Genomic DNA, 16,305 nt, shown 5'->3' on the forward strand with positions numbered 1-16,305 from the left:
AAAGTTTTAAAGTGTAACGACATAAAATTATAATTTCTGCACTATTGTGCAATGGCTTACACAATGATGGTCGCATGGTTTCATCTTTTGTAATTATGTTCCTTTTCTGTCTCGGATCAGTTACGGCAAAAATCGCCAAAGCCTACAATGTAGGCTCAATATATACGGGGTTGCGATGCATGCTGCCGGGAGGTCGGACACCCAATGACACAGGCTGGACATTGGTCACTCGGCCACCAGCACCGCGCGAGCGGCGACCCTCGCTCGTGGGCAGTCCATCGTGAAGTCTTCCCTTGTTATACGACAAACCTCGGTAGAAGAGAGAACATTGCAAATACTCATATGTGTAAGCCATTGCACAGTAGTGCAGAAATTATAATTTTATGTCATGACACTTTAAAATTTTTCAGTTATTGTCATTAGGCTTACTTGTTCTCAGTTCAGTTCAACAATGGGCCCCTCAGTCCAGGAGGCCGTAGCACAATGGCAAAATGTCTAAGTGAAATTTCAAAGACTATTTGGTTTTTAGATTAATTGTAGTTATTGGCTTTTGTACGGTTACAACATTTTCTACCCCTCATTTTTGTGTGTGCAACTATCTTTAAGCAATTCAGTGAGTCAGTTTATTTATGACTGCAGCCATGTGGTTTATACAGATTCTGGATATATCACAAAAAGAGTCCATTTCCATCTAAATCTGTTTTTCAAAAGTAACCAGTTATTTTGTGTATCTATAAAAGAAAAGGAGCTGAAGTTGTTTGATTTCGAGAACGAAACAAGGGGAATAACTGTGATATTCCTGTCATAACTTTCATCCGAAGTGCACGTCCGTTGATGATGCAAAGAGACGTAACCCGATGTCTATTTCCCCCACCACAAAGTGATGTCTGCTGCAGGGCAGTGCGAATTATCACACACTGACCACAACTATTCAGTATTGTCAGGTAAAGTGAAGCTATACACACCACAGATTTAGGGTTGACAGTTAAACAAGAGCATGCATGTTTCTTTACCCAGGCCTTTCTCGACAGCACTTGGATAGTTATTGTTCTGTCACTTTTCATTGTTCCTCAACTTCAAGGCTTCTTCATATAATATTCTTGACTTGACGAGTCTTGTCTTTCACCAGGTTACCTTTTGCCATTGTTTTTTCTTCTTTTTTTTGTTGTCGTCGTCGTCGTCGTTGTTGTTGTTGTGTGTGTGTGTGTGTGTGTGTGTGCTCATCTGCATCTTCCCGCATGTGTTTACTTGAGTATGTTTGGCAGTTTTACGACTACTACTGTACGTGTACAGTATGTTTTATTTCAGTTTCAGTGTCAGTTTCTGAAGAAGGCATCACTGTGTTCAGACAATTCCAAGTACGCGGCACCACATCTGTTAGGCAGCACAAACCAACACGCCAGTCAGGCCTTGAGCGCATGCTGATATATATTTATTCATCTATCAGAGTGTATTTCTGCTACATAATTTTGCATGATGACAACACTTATGTTGCCATTGGTTCTTCTTCAGTGTGCATCAAGTGCGTGGTTCAAACAGGACCTCGATTTATCATTGCATTCAAATGACTAGACGTTCAGTTTGATTTTCCAGTCAAACATGGAAAAAAAGGCAAGACCATGAGCCCAGAACCTCATGAACAGTGTTTTGGCAGATAAGTGTCTTAACCATTATTTCACTGTCCTCTGTAGTTGTGTTTTTTGTTGTAGTAATAGCAGCAGCTATAGTAGTAAAGCTAGCCATGTTTACTTTCTCAGGTGGTTTTCTTGCATGCAGTTGCACAAATCTGAAGTTGTGCATTCTTGTGTGAGTAACACACATGTGTAGGTGCGCACAAGTCTGTTGAACATGGCCCATTTCAGTTCTCATTTTATCTCAGTCATGTGGCTTTTGTGTATCTTTCATATTTGGTATATTTTAGTGTATTTACTTACCTGTTTGTTTATCTTATTCCATTATATTTCAGTGTTACACATGTACCAAGTTCGTTATTTCAGGGCCTTAACCAGTGAGTTGTGTGTCTGCTTCTTATCAAAATGTGTGTGTGTGTGTGTGTGTGTGTGTGTGTGTGTGTATTTGTTGTCAAATTAATGGCATTAGTCCACATGTTCTGATGCCTTATTGAAACTGAAACAGAGATCTGTGTTTATGTTTAGCCAGCATCAGCCCCAATGAGAAGGACCAACAAACATGCGGAACAGAACGGCTGGACGCCATCATTTGTCAGTTCCTGCGGGAACAGAATGTTCCTGGCGCCACGCTGGCTGTGGCCAAACATGGCCGCCTTGTTTACCAACAGGGTGAGTGGATTTGCAGTGCCTACTATAAATGACATTCAGTAGGCGTTGTGGGCAGAACGGATTAAGCGTTTGACTTGTGATCCAGTGATCAACTGTGATCAGGGTTCGAGGCTTCATTTTGGCATGGTGACATGTCCCTGAGACAGGGACTTTAGGCTGATTTTGTTCACTCCAACTGGGTGTGAATGGGTATCTGATTTTGTTCATTCCAAGTGGGTGTGAATGGGTATCTGATTTTGTTCATTCCAAGTGGGTGTGAATAGGTATCTGATTTTGTTCATTCCAACTGGGTGTGAATGGGTTTCTGATTTTGTTCGTTCCAACTGGGTGTGAATGGGTTTCTGATTTTGTTCGTTCCAACTGGGTGTGAATGGGTTTCTGATTTTGTTCGTTCCAACTGGGTGTGAATGGGTTTCTGATGTTGGTTGAGAAAGGTGAGGGTGGCGGAAAGAGAGGATTGAGCCCCACTTTCCTATGTGGAGCCCTAGATAGTGGAGTGATAGTGGAGTGAAGGCCTAGAGGTAACCCGTCCACCTAGGAAGCTAGAGAATCTGAGCATGCTGGTTCGAATCATGGCTCAGTTGCCGATATTTTCTCTCCCTCCACTAGACCTTGAGTGGTGGTCTGGATGCTAGTCATTCGGATTAGACGATAAACTGAGGTCCCGTGTGCAGCAACAAAAGGGTTGTTCCTGGCAAAATTCTGTAGAAAAATCCACTTCGATAGGAAAAACACATAAAAAACTGCACCCAGGAAAAAATACAAAAAAAAATAGGTGGCGCTGTAGTGTGGCGACGCACTGTCCCTGGGGAGAGCAGCCCGAATTTCACACAGAGAATCTGTTGTGATAAAAAGAAAATACAAATACAATACAAATAGATGCAATAAACATGAATTCACTGCTCCGGTGGCCTGGAAGGCTGTGGTATCTTTAACTTGTAAATTGAATGGCATTTTATGCAGAAATAGATACCATGCCAGCATAAGGATTACAAAATGATCATTAAGATATTCAGTAGGATTGTACAATATTCTTTACATGTATAAAGTTGTGCCTTAATGGGATACAGGACCATTCTGCAGTGAAAGCCGGTACACTTTAAAACAAAACAAAAAGTGGATGGGTGGTGTAGACGGGTGGTGCAGTGATGGCTGATATACTTGCTAGCTGAATGGAAAGAAGGGAAGGATATGCAGGAATCCCCAAATGGCATATATTACCTGGAAATCATGAAATAAAGTTTGCGAAGATTAAAAAAAATATTTCTCTATATTATTTTGGGTGGTGGTTGTGATAGAAGCATGTGTGTGTGTGTGTGTGTGTGTGTGTGCGTGTGTGTGTGCGTATGCATGCATGTGAGTGTGTGTGTGTGTGTGTGCGTGTGCATGTGTTCGCATACATGCACTCATTTTTCACACATGCATGTGTGTCTGCATACATACACATGTGCATTTCTGTAATGTGCATGAATGTATATGTGTGTGTACATTTGTGTGATGCATTAATTGTGTATGTTCTTCAGACTGACGTCTTTTCACACAAGCGTGATATTTTATGTTAATCCTTTGTGTGACGTTCAAGGGTATGGGGTGGCCGGAGCTGGCCGCAGGATGACGGCCAACATGGCCCTTCGTGTGGCCAGCATCAGCAAACCTGTCACGGCCATCGCTGTGATGCGGCTGTGTCAGGAAGGCAGGCTGTCGCTGGATGCCAGAGTCTTTGGGCGTGCAGGTAAGGCAGGGGTTTGGATGAAGGAGGCAGATGTTTTGCTGAGTGTTGTGTTGTGTTGTGTTGTGTTGTGTTTTGTGTGGTGTGGTGTGGTGTGGTGTTGTGTTCTGTGTATTATACTATACTATACTGTACTGTATTGTATTGTATTGTATTGGAAAGGTGGCACAATGGTTAAGACACTCAGCTGCCAGTGCAGAGAGTCCATGAAGGTGTGGGTTTGAATCCCACTCTTGCCCTTTCTCCCAAGTTTGACTGGAAAATCAAACTAAGCGTCTAGTCTTTCAGATGAGACAGTAAACCGATGTCCTGTGTGTAGCATGTACTTGGCGATCTGAAAAAGAACCCATGGCAAGACTGTTGTCCTCTGACAAAATTCTGTTGAAGAAATCCACTCCGATAGGTATACAAATATACATATGCATGCACTCAAGGCCTGACTAAGCGTTTTGCATTATGCTACTGGTCAGGTATCTGCCTAGCAGATGTGGTGTAGCATGTATGGATTTGTCTGAACGCAGTGACACCTATTTGAGAAGCTGAAACTGAAACTGTAATTTCTCTTTGTCACAAGTCACAACGGATTTGTGTGTGTGAAATTCGGGTTGCTCTCCCCAAGGAGAATACATCACTGTAGTGCAGTGCCGCCCTTTTCTTCTTCGTTTTTTGTCTGAAGTATATTTGTTTTCCTATCAGTATTGTTCATTAATTCTCTGTCAAGATAAAACCGGGACAACTTAACTGCTGAATTTTTAAAAGGATGTTTGTTTCTAACTGTTATATTGACTTATTAACTGTAATGATTATGTGCAAATGAGGAGGGGGTGGGGGGGTGGAGAGTGTGTGTGTGTGAATATGCATGCATGAGTATGTGTGGATTTGCATGAATATCGCTGTATCAGTTTGAAAAACATGCAGAATTTTATTTACACTTCCTACACTTTGTTGTTTAGCCAACACTTCTGTTTGTTTTTTTGTTTTTTTTAATATGTTAAAAAAATATTAAAAAATCTATGAGTCAATACAAAGTCTTACGGTAAACATTCATTTTCCTTCTGCCATATGAAATTATCTCCCTTACGGTCAGATGCTACCTTCTCTTCAGAATCCTTTTGCTTATGTCTAAGAAATCAGTTTGTTTAATCTTTCTTGTGTGCATTAGTGTAAGTGCGTGGATTGCTGGGTAGCTTGGGAGTGTGCACTTTCCCATCATCTTTTGTGTGTGCAAGAGCCTTTTTTTATGCATGTGTTTTGGTAGCATCTTTTATGTCAAATCTATTTTATCTGTATTTTGTGTGTGTGTGTGTGTGTGTGTGTGTGTGTGTGTGTGTGCTCATATAATGCTGTGAAGTCTATGGGAGGAAGAGCGCTATATAAATGTGTTATGTAATTATTATCATTGTTGTTGTTATTATTGTTGTTGTTGTTGTTGTGATTATTGTAATGCAGCCAAGTGTTCAGCTGGCTTCATTGACTGTTTCACACACAAGCTATAGCAGACGCCTTTTTGGCAACTAACCTGCCGGCCTTCAATGACTTGTGCAGAATGCGTGATGCCATTCCAGATTTGAATGCAGAGCCCATTCTTAACGAATTTTCAGACCATTTATTAAACTAAATCTGTGTATCATTTATTGCCAGAATATGTCTGTTGTGCTTACACACACACACTTAAATCAGTTAGAAGCATATTTGATTTTATGTTTAATCATTCGTCAGTGTAAAGATTTCAGCTGACGCTAAGTTTATGTCATTTTGTCTTCTTGTCACACGTAATGCTACAGTTACAATTCTGTTTGTGACTGCTGTTGGAAACTAAAACCACACCATTATAGTGTTTGGATGAGAATGGACCAGGCATTTAGAAGATACAAAGCCAATTTTCATTTTCGACTCTTAACGACAATTATTCCACAATTAGTGTTGCTTGATGGCTTTGGCTGAGGTGAAAACTGTGTTTCTGATACACTGTATTTAATTAGATATCTCTTTTCTCAGATCAGTAAACTACAAGTATTATATACTGGCAGAATTGGTGCAATTCCATCTTTATATCTATTCCATTTGTGTTTGCCTACATTAAACTAATTTAACTCAGTTTGTAATTTTCAGCGATGATCTCGCTAAAACTGACCCTTTTCAGGTGATTAAATTAAGATTATAAATTCATCTTAAATAATCAACACTTCATTTTATACTCATTAGAAAGTAGGTGTTGAGCTTTTCGTTTTGCGACCAATCCAACGTAAATCGGTTCAGAAATAATTTAGAAATCTATTATTAAACGCCATGTAACAAACACAATTATAGTCAAATTTAGCCTGATTTGAGCCCTTTTATTTCACGGGCCACGCGAGCGTCATTGCAGTTCACACAACTCGCATAAATAAACAGAGTGGGTGATCACTGGTCACTTTCACATGGCCGGTCACTGGCAATAGTCTGCTCTCTCTCTCTCTCTCTCTCTCTCTCTCACTCACTCTCACTGTGTCGCATACAGTGTGTGTCATGCGGCCAGCATCTCACCACATTGCTGTAAGTACCCATTGTGCTAGGATAAGTATTGCGCTGTTTGACAATTGATTGCCTTAGAATATGGGATGTTTTAGACTGTTTCTGATTTAGGCTGTTGCTTCCTCAGTCACAGAATGATTTTGAACATTAAAGGATTTCTGTTTGACTTGAGGTGCTACCTCCTGTTCCAAAATATGCTGTGGGTAGATTTGATTGTTTTCAACGTCACAATGACGTCTTTGCCCACTGATAGTTTATTGGACTATTCCAAAATGTTCTAGTGAATGACGCGTTCTTTCTCATGTGCTCTCACTGATGGTTAGGTTTCACATGTGCCGTGTTGAGCACAGCACAGAGAAGATTTGAATGTTGAACACAGGCTGTACTTAACTGTTTATGTTTGATGCCATGGATTACTTGTGTAAGCTAATTCACCACTTAATGGTCAAGCCATGATAATTTCTTCCAATCATTGTATTGAGCTCTGACTATCTGGTCTCTCAGTTTGTCAGTATTTTGTCAAAGCCACTGATTCTATTATCTTGTTTATTATTCATGTATTATTTCACATGCTGATATCAGTTGTACTGCTACAGTGTTTCACTGATTATCAGTACTATAGCTTCACAGTTACAGTGTGCTCAGTACTCTAAGATGTGTGTAGTATTCTGTTGTGGTGATTACAGGATAGTGTTGGATTAGTATCAGTTATTGGTTAAAACCATCTGATATGTATCAGTCTGTTAGTTGTAATTTAGCTTTCATGCTCTCACCTATACGGCTTACTCCAGTATAGTGCTACTTGATAGCTGATTCATTTGAGTCACTTTGACACAGTATGAGCTTTACTTAAATCTATACTGTCAGTGTGTGCAGAGCTTTAACCACTGTAACTGCACTTTTTAAATGCATTAGAAATGTCATTTGATGTCAGTGTTTGGTTTTCACACATATGCATTATCTTATGTTATGTTGTTGCTTGTTCCAAACTGAATTGTAGTCCTTACATGTGCATACTATCCACTTGCATTCTTGACATGTTCTTGTTTATGTCTTTTCAAGCATTGTCTTCTCTTCTTCTCTCCTTCTATACTTGATATTGTAATAAAACAATAGAAAAACCCTTTTGTGACTGGCCTGCTGTATGCCCCTGGCCTGCGCGTGGATCTTTTCTGTCTTTTTATACAGTAAATTCTTTTGTACCGTCCCCTTTATAAAAATACCAATCAGTTCATAACAACACGGCTACAAAAGTGGCGTCGCTGGCGGGGAAAGGATCCCAGGCGACAGATCCCGTAAATATTCCTTTTAATGCATTTAATTCTTTGATCCCATTATCAAAATTCATTAAACCAACCCCTCAACCACTCGCCAACTCCATTACAATAATTATTATTATTGTTATTGTTGTTGTTGTTGTTGTGATCATATATTATTATCATTGTTATCCTTGTTGTTGTGATTATTATTACTGTTAGTGCTATCATCATCATCATCATCATTATTATTATTCTCATCATCATCATGACCCCCAACAGGCATCCTGAGGCGGCTGAAGGCCAGGGGAGACAAGCGTCTCAAGGAGGTGAGGGTGCGCCATCTGCTGCAGCACTCAGCCGGCTGGGACCGTGACCTGGCCGGCGATGCCGTCTTCACCAGGGTGACGCCCCCTGATGGCATGGCAACCACCTCTGACCTCTACAACGCACACCTGCTGCAGCATGCGCTGTACAGAAAGCTACAGTTCACGCCAGGTACGGGCACAGTAGCTGAGTGGTTAAACAATTGGACTTTCAATCTGAGGGTCCTGGGTTCAAGTCTCGGTAATGGCACCTGGTGGGTAAAGGGTGGAGATTTTTCCGATCTCCCAGGTCAACATATGTGCAGACCTGCCAATGCCTGAAGCCCCCTTCGTGTGTGTACGCACGCAGAATATCAAGTACGCACATTAAAGATTCTGTTATCCATGTCAGCGTTCGGTGGATTTTGAAAATAAGAACATACCCAGCATGCACACCCCTGAAAACGGAGTATGGCTGCCTGCTTGGCGGGGTAAATAAACAGAACGGTCATACACATGGATGCACGTTTGAGTTTCAGTTTCAGGGAGGTGTCAAAGTGTGTGGACTGTTCCATGTATATATAGAGATACACGGCACCTCATCTGCTGCGGGAAAAGAAAAAAAAATGATGATGTCTGACCTCCACTTAAACCCAACATGTTGGTCAGTCTTTGAGACCATAGCCTTGGTTTGTGTAAAAACACTAACTTGTGGTGGAATAAAATATTTTGGCAAGTAAACGAATAAACGAACATATAAAAATACAGAAAAGTGAAAGATATGTAGAATGCAAATGATTGGGGAAAACACACACACACACACACACACACACACACACATGCACACACACACACACACTCAAACACACACACACACACACACACACACACACACACACACACACTCTCTCTCTCTCTCTCTCACACATACACACACACACTCAGTCATACAAATGTGTGCGCACACATGCACACACAAGACACACACACACACACACACCACACACACACACAAACACACACACACACACAAGTTGTTGATACCTAAAAGGTCACAACACACATACTTTTGCCTAATTATGGATACAAAACCTTCACACACACACAGTTAGTTGTGTGAATGGTGGACACAGATCGGTCACACCCACACTCTAGAACCCCAGTTGTGGAGATGGTTGAACTTGTGACTGGCTGTTTGTGAAGGAGGAAATCTCGGCATCGTTTCTTCAGCGTGAACTTTTGTTTCTGGAATGCTGTGCAGAGATAAGAAATCAGTGGTGATGTCAACCACAGGGGAAGACATTTAGATTATTTGTTTTTTAAACAGATTTGTGTTTATGTGTGTGTGTGTGTGTGTGTGTGTGTGTGTGTGTGTGTGTGTGTGTGTGTGTGTGTGTGTGTGTGTGTGTGTGTGTGTGTGTGTGTGTGTGTGTGTGTGTGTGTGTGTGTGTTTGTGAATATTTTTATAAACTGGGGAAAAATAGATATGTGAACAGTTTTTTGTACTGTTTGCAGGAGAATCAAGATAGCTGCATATGGAGTACACAGGATAGTGGTTTTTTTTTGTTTTTTTTTTTGTGTACCTCTAGAATGAAAATACCTCTAGAATGAAAATATCTATATAGAAAGTATACAGAGTACATAAATTGTTGTGATGTATGGTACGGTATTATAGTATTGTATGGTATGGTATGGCATTACTGTTTTTGTCACAACTGATTGATCTGTGTGAAATTCAGGCTGCTTTGTCTGGGAAGGGCTTGTGGCCACACCACAGTCAGTGCCACCTTTTTTTGCTTCTTTTTTTTTTCTTATCTGCTTGCAAGTGTATTTGTTTTACTATCAAAGTGGATTCTTCTACACCTGTTTTGCCAGGGACAACCCTTTTGTTCGTTCTTTAGTTTAGCGTCTTTTCACTATCAGTGATATTAGACGATATAAAAAAAAACTTCAAAAAAAACTTTAAAAAAAAACTGGGGTGAGGTGGGGAGAGGGGAATTAGAAAACAGGATAATACAGAAAAGATAGAAAACCACTAAGAAATGCATAACTAACATGAAATTAGCTTTAACAGTAACAATTCAGTAATTATGATAATAACTAAAACCATTAACACAATTATGAAGTGCCAGGGACAACCCGTTTGTTGGCTCTTTTACGTGTGCTAAGTGTATGCTGCACATGGGACCTCAGTTTCTTGTCCAATCCAATGAACTACCACCCAGACCTTCACTCAAGGTCTTGTGGAGGGGGAGGGGAGGGGGGGGGAGTAAAAAGCCTGCTTCATTTATGGGACTTGAACCTGTGCAGTCTGGCTTCCTAGTCCGGTGCATTACCGCTGGGCCACTGCTGCACCTGTGACAGGACGGAGAAGTGGAGGAAGGTGGCAGAATGGTTAAGATGTTTGTTTGCCTGCACCTTGTCTGTGAAAGTTTGGCTTGCTGGAATCCCGCTCTCACCTCTTTCTCCCTAGTTTGACTGGAAAATCAGACTGAGCGTCTTGTCTTTCACATTAGATGATAAATCGACGGGCGCAATAGCCGAGTGGTTAAAGCGTTGGACTGTCAATCTGAGGGTCCCGGGTTCGAATCACGGTGACGGCGCCTGGTGGGTGAAGGGTGGAGATTTTTAGGATCTCCCAGGTCAACATATGTGCAGACCTGCTAGTGCCTGAACCCCCTTCGTGTGTATACGGCAAGCAGAAGATCAAATACGCACGTTAAAGATCCTGTAATCCATGTCAGCGTTCGGTGGGTTGTGGAAACAAGAACATACCCAGCATGCACACCCCCGAAAACGGAGTATGGCTGCCTACATGGCGGGGTAAAAACAGTCATACATGTAAAAGCCCACTCGTGTGCATACGAGTGAATGTGGGGGTTGCAGCCCACGAACGAAGAAGAAGAAGAAGATGATGAATCGAGGACCCATGAGCAGCATTCACTTGGCGCACTGAAGAAGAACCCATGGCAAAGTATTGTCCTCTGGTAAATTCAGAGAAATCCTCTCTGATGGGTACGCAAATATCTGTGCATGCACTCAAGACCTGACTAAGCGCGTTGGGTTACTCTGCTGGTCAGGCATGCATATGGATTTGTCCAAACGCAGTGACAGCCCCTGGAGAAGTTCAGTTCAGTTCAGTCACTCAAGGAGGCATCACTGCATTCAGACAGATTCATATACGCTACAAAATATCTGCTTAACAGATGCCTGACCAGCAGTGTAACTCAACACGCTTAGTCAGGCCTTGAGGAGGTCGGGGGGGAGCAGAAACAAATAAATGGATACATCATTCCCCTTGAGAAACTGAAGCTGAAACTGTTTCCCAGGAACCAGACACGCCTACTCCAACCTGGGCTACCTGGTTCTAGGGGAGGTAATAGAGGTGGTGACGGAGCAGACCTATGAGAGTTATGTGACCTCACTGCTGACCCGGATCGGGATCACTGACATGTACGTCGGTCAGGAGGAACGAGCAAGCTGGCTCTCCTCTGAGGTGTGGTGTGTGTGTGTGTGTGTGCGTGCGCGCGCGTGTGTGTATGTGTGTGCATGTGTGTGTGTGTGTGTGTGTGTGTGAGTGGGGCGGGATGTGTGTTTATGTGCTTGCAACACTTACGTTGCCATGGGTTCTTCTTCAGTGGGCCAAGAAAATTTGTGGAACTATTGGTGTGTGTGCTTGTATGAATGTGAGAGAAGATAGGGAATAAGTCAGAGATAAAGTGTGCAGGCATGTGTGAGGTCTTTAGCGCATTCATAGATATTTTTATACCCATCAGAGTGGATTTCTTTAACAGAAAATGTTACCAGAGGACAACACATTGCCATGGGTTCTTCTTCAGTGCACCACGTGAGTGCTGCACACGATACCTCAGAGGTGTAGTGTGTTTGCGTGTGGGGTGTGGTGTGGATGTGTATTTATGCGCATGCATCTGTGTTACTATGTGTGTTGTCGGTACATAGGGGGTGGAGTTGGGGTGTGGGGTGTGGATGTGTGTGTATGCATTTGTGTCATTATGTGTTTATTCGTGTATGTTCTTGTATGTAAGTGAGAGAGAGTGGAGAGGGGAAAAGTGAGAAAGAAAGTGTGCAGGCATGTGTGTGTGTGTGTGTGTGTTTGCGTGCTTGCGTGTGTGTGTGTGTGCGTGTGTGTGCGCATGTGTGTGTGTGTGTGTGTGTGCATGCGATTGTATGTATGTATGTGTGTGTGTGTGTGCGTTTGCGCACGCAATCACACATAATTCAAACGGATGTACAGGAATATCAACACCAAAGAAATATTTTCCCACTTTGTCCAGGCAGAATACTTCAACATCAAGGAGCCGACAACTATGGCCAGTGTGATGCCGGGGCAAGGGGAGAGCAGCGTGTTGCCACAGTACGGCTCGTTCCTCATGCGCAACACCGGGGCCTTCGGGGGGTGGGTGGCCACTGCTGCTGACCTTGTGCATCTCCTGGGTAGCCTGGAGGTGGGTGGTGGTGGTGGTTTGGTCAGTCTCTTTGTGTGTGTGTGTGTGTTTGAGTGTTTGTGTGTATGTGTGTGTTTATGTGGGTGTTTGTGTGTGTATGTTCATGCGTGTGTGTGCGTGCGCAGACACATACTTTTGTTTCACTCTTCTTTTGGAACAATAAAAAAAAGAAAGAAATAAAGAAAGATGAAAAATAACAGTACACACACACACACACACACACACAGAGTATATCTCCGTTTTTTTATTCCAGCGTTTTGAAAACAAGCAGTATTGTTCATTTTCCCACATGCAGCAGTCCGGAACACCCGACTCGCTGCTGGACGCCTCTTCCTTCAGCGCCATGCTGGAGCGACCCGCGTACGAGTCAGGTACTGTGGCACCCCCATCCCCCACCCCCAGCATCTCCCCCCTCCCTTGGGGACTCTTTCAGTTCACTGTGAACACAGACTTCACGAGCAGTTAAGGACCACTTGCAGTTTTCTTCGCGGTGAAGCGATGCTGAATTTCCGACAAAATAGCGGTGTATGCGGACAGCGTAGAGTACCATTCATGGCCGGAGTGATGGCAGTGAAAAAGTGCTATTGTTTTAATAAAGCACTGACTGACTGTCAGTTTTCTGGCAGAAATGGGGCGTCGGGGGGGACTTTTCAATCTGTTCAAACGATGCTGAATTTCCGACAAAATAGCGGTGTATGCAGACAGCGTAATGAGTACCATTCATGGTCAGAGTGATCGCAGTGAAAAAGTGCTATTGTTTTAATAAAGCACTGAGTGACTGTCAGTTTTCTGGCAGAAACATGAGGGGGGTTGGGGGGGGGGGGGGGGGACTTTTCAATCTGTTCAAACGATGCTGAATTTCCGACAAAATAGCGGTGTATGCAGACAGCGTAATGAGTACCATTCATGGTCAGAGTGATCGCAGTGAAAAAGTGCTATTGTTTTAATAAAGCACTGAGTGACTGTCAGTTTTCTGGCAGAAACATGTGGGGGGGGGGGGGGGGGGGGGGGGGGGACTTTTCAATCTGTTCAAGGCGCATGTGTGCCTGAACCAGCAGTCAGCATCAGTGAGTGGCCTGGTAGACTGTAGGCAGCCTGCATGATTTGAGTCATCTGTTGATTTTTTCTGATATGAAGATATACCTGCTGTTATGAAGTGGTCCCTATCTTTTTGTGAAGTCTGTAGTATCACCACCTTCTGGAAAATGTGTGCTGGAAATGTCCTCTTTTCTATCGCTGTCTGTTTCTGGTTCTTCCTTTTTCTTTCTGTCGTCTCTTCAGTCTTGCTGCTCCATTCTTCTATATATATATATATATATATATATATATTCTGCTTTTATTCTTGAAAGGCCTGAACATTTTTTGGTCTTTTTCTGGACTTGCTAACCGGGCACTCTTTTTTTTGTCTGGTTGAATAGGACCAACACTTACAGCCTGGTGTAGCCCGGTCAGCTCAGCTTGGCTTTGAGTGACAGAGGATAGATAGTCAGGTAGAGGTAGGTTGGGGGTGTGAGTGGGGGGGGGGGGGTGTTGCTTTATCTCCTATGATTTATTTTTTCCACAGAATATTTTGATGATGTTGAAGGTTAGCGTGAGATTTTTGTCAGTGAAAACTTTCTGAGACCCCATCACAGAGTCAGGTACGTTTCATGACAACCCTTTCTTTTTTTTCTTTTTTTTATAATTTTTTTTTTAATACATTTTTTAGATGTGAAAAATGAGATTGATCAGCTCTGGTTCAGTGCTTCTGGTCACTGATGTATGAAAAGAAACTTTTTTTTTCAGAAAAAAAATGATGTACCAGAATACAAGATTGATTTACAGGGAAAAGTGTTTAAACAGGCAAAGTTTGTTGAAAACAAGGTCAGTCTGTGTTGCAGACTTTGGGAAGTCCATGGATTAAAGACCGACGTGATTAAAAAAAACTTTTTTTTTTCAGTGTCAGTGTTTTTTGTTGTTGTTTTTTTTGTTTTGTTTTTTTAAATGGAGTTTGATTTTTTTTATATACAGAGAGGACTGTGGTATTTACTTATTTTTGTGTGTAATTTATTGTTATTGAATAAAGCACACCTAATTGAAACATTTGCTTTGGTAGACACATACTCTCACTGCAAGTTGTTGAAATTTATTGGAAGATGCAAACACACACACACAATTCTCTCACTCACATTCGCAAACAGAGACTTCTTTCCACCCCATCAGTTTTCTTCCCCCTCTTCTCATCTGATATCACATATGGTGAATGAATGAACATGCACACACACACACACACACACAAGCGCATGTGCAAACACACACACACCGTACCACTCCAGTGATACAATCTCCACCAGCACCGTTGCCGTGTGAACCAGGTCGGGACTGGTATGGCTTTGGCCTTGACGTTCAGGACGGGGGTCAGACGTGGGGTCACACGGGGGCCATGGAGGGGACGAGCGGCACCTGCCAGCGGCACCACAGCGGTCTGACCTGGGCCTTTCTGCTCAATGCCTGGGCCTCCGACACCGACCTTGACGGAGTGGTGAAGTGCGCCCTCAGCTCCGCCACCCCTGATCTCTCACCTTTCCCCCCTCACGTGGCCCAGGTATGTGGAGGGGAGGTGCAGGTGACGACAGCAGACCACCGTCAGTGTGTCATGACGCATCTGTCTTTGTCCCGACTCTTCCTGGAGGTGGAGCTGAAACGTGGCCATGGGTTCACAGCCGTGTGGGTGGGCGTGAACACCAAAGGCATGGACTTGAGCTTCAATGTGATATTTTCCAGGAACCCATCGCTTCACGGGCAGACGAAAATAGTTCTCGCAGAAAAGAGCCAGCTCTCTGCTGCTCTGAAGGCGTTTTCCTTGGGAAACATTTTGTCCGGAATCGGTCACGACCTTTCTGCACAATGGCTCCCTTCATGGACTGGCAGTGCTGGTAGAGAGACCCTGCCGCTGTGTTCAAGAGGTGGATGTTTGTGTTCCTGTCAAGGAATACATCCCACTGCTGACCAAAAGGAAGAAGTGTGGTTTCCGTGTGGTGAGTCAGAGTGTGTCACAGTGCACACAGACGGGTCAGCTGGTCGTAACAGCCGTCATGGAAAGATGTGCAGATTCACAGACAGTGTCGAAGAACAAACAGGTGAATGCTGGAAAAGAAACAGTTATCAGTGAAGCCAAGAGTCTGGAAAAACAGGTGGATGCAGAAAATAAGACAGGTATAAGTGAAGCCAGGACTTTGCAGAAACAGGTATATGTTGCAAATAAGACAGATTTTGCCGAAGGCAAAACTTTGGAGAGAATGGATGGTAATGAATCTCTTGAAACAGAAACTGATGAGCTTTTTGAAAGTGGACACAGTGAACAGCTTAAAGCTGAAGATGTTGTGACTACAGTGAGGGAAGAGAGAGGGGCAGACTTTGTGGACGGGACCGCTGAACTGGGCATGTGTCTCTCCCTGACAGTGCTGGCCAGGGTAAGAAGGCAGCAGAGAACAGTGGGAAGAAAGCAGCAGGAGTGGATCACCGTGTTCATTCATTGAACGCAATCCATCACCACTGCCTCCACAGGTAACAGCATGCCGACAGTTGTCATTCAGTGTCTCAGCACAAAAATCTGCCTGTTCCATCCACACTGACTGTGAAAACCCACGATCACTGAGTGTCCTGGACACAACAGATAAACCCTGCCTCACTGTGCAGACTGACTGTGAAAACCCACGGTTATTGAGTGTCATGGACACAACAGATAAACCCTGC

General features: G+C 43.1%; 1 protein-coding gene across 1 annotated transcript; it reads left to right on the plus strand.

The window, feature by feature from the left end:
• Positions 1-842: 842 nt before the first annotated feature.
• LOC143279553 (esterase EstB-like) lies at positions 843-15,722 on the plus strand. The gene is made up of 8 exons (XM_076583623.1): positions 843-944; positions 2,157-2,300; positions 3,883-4,032; positions 8,082-8,297; positions 11,434-11,600; positions 12,400-12,570; positions 12,866-12,941; positions 14,925-15,722. The coding sequence occupies exons 1-8, from the start codon at positions 884-886 to the stop codon at positions 15,719-15,721; spliced, it is 1,782 nt and encodes a 593-aa protein (XP_076439738.1). The 5' UTR covers positions 843-883; the 3' UTR covers position 15,722.
• Positions 15,723-16,305: the final 583 nt, after the last annotated feature.

The sequence above is a fragment of the Babylonia areolata genome, chromosome 2 (assembly GCF_041734735.1).
Source record: "Babylonia areolata isolate BAREFJ2019XMU chromosome 2, ASM4173473v1, whole genome shotgun sequence".
In the NCBI taxonomy this organism is placed as follows: Eukaryota; Metazoa; Mollusca; class Gastropoda; order Neogastropoda; family Buccinidae; genus Babylonia; species Babylonia areolata.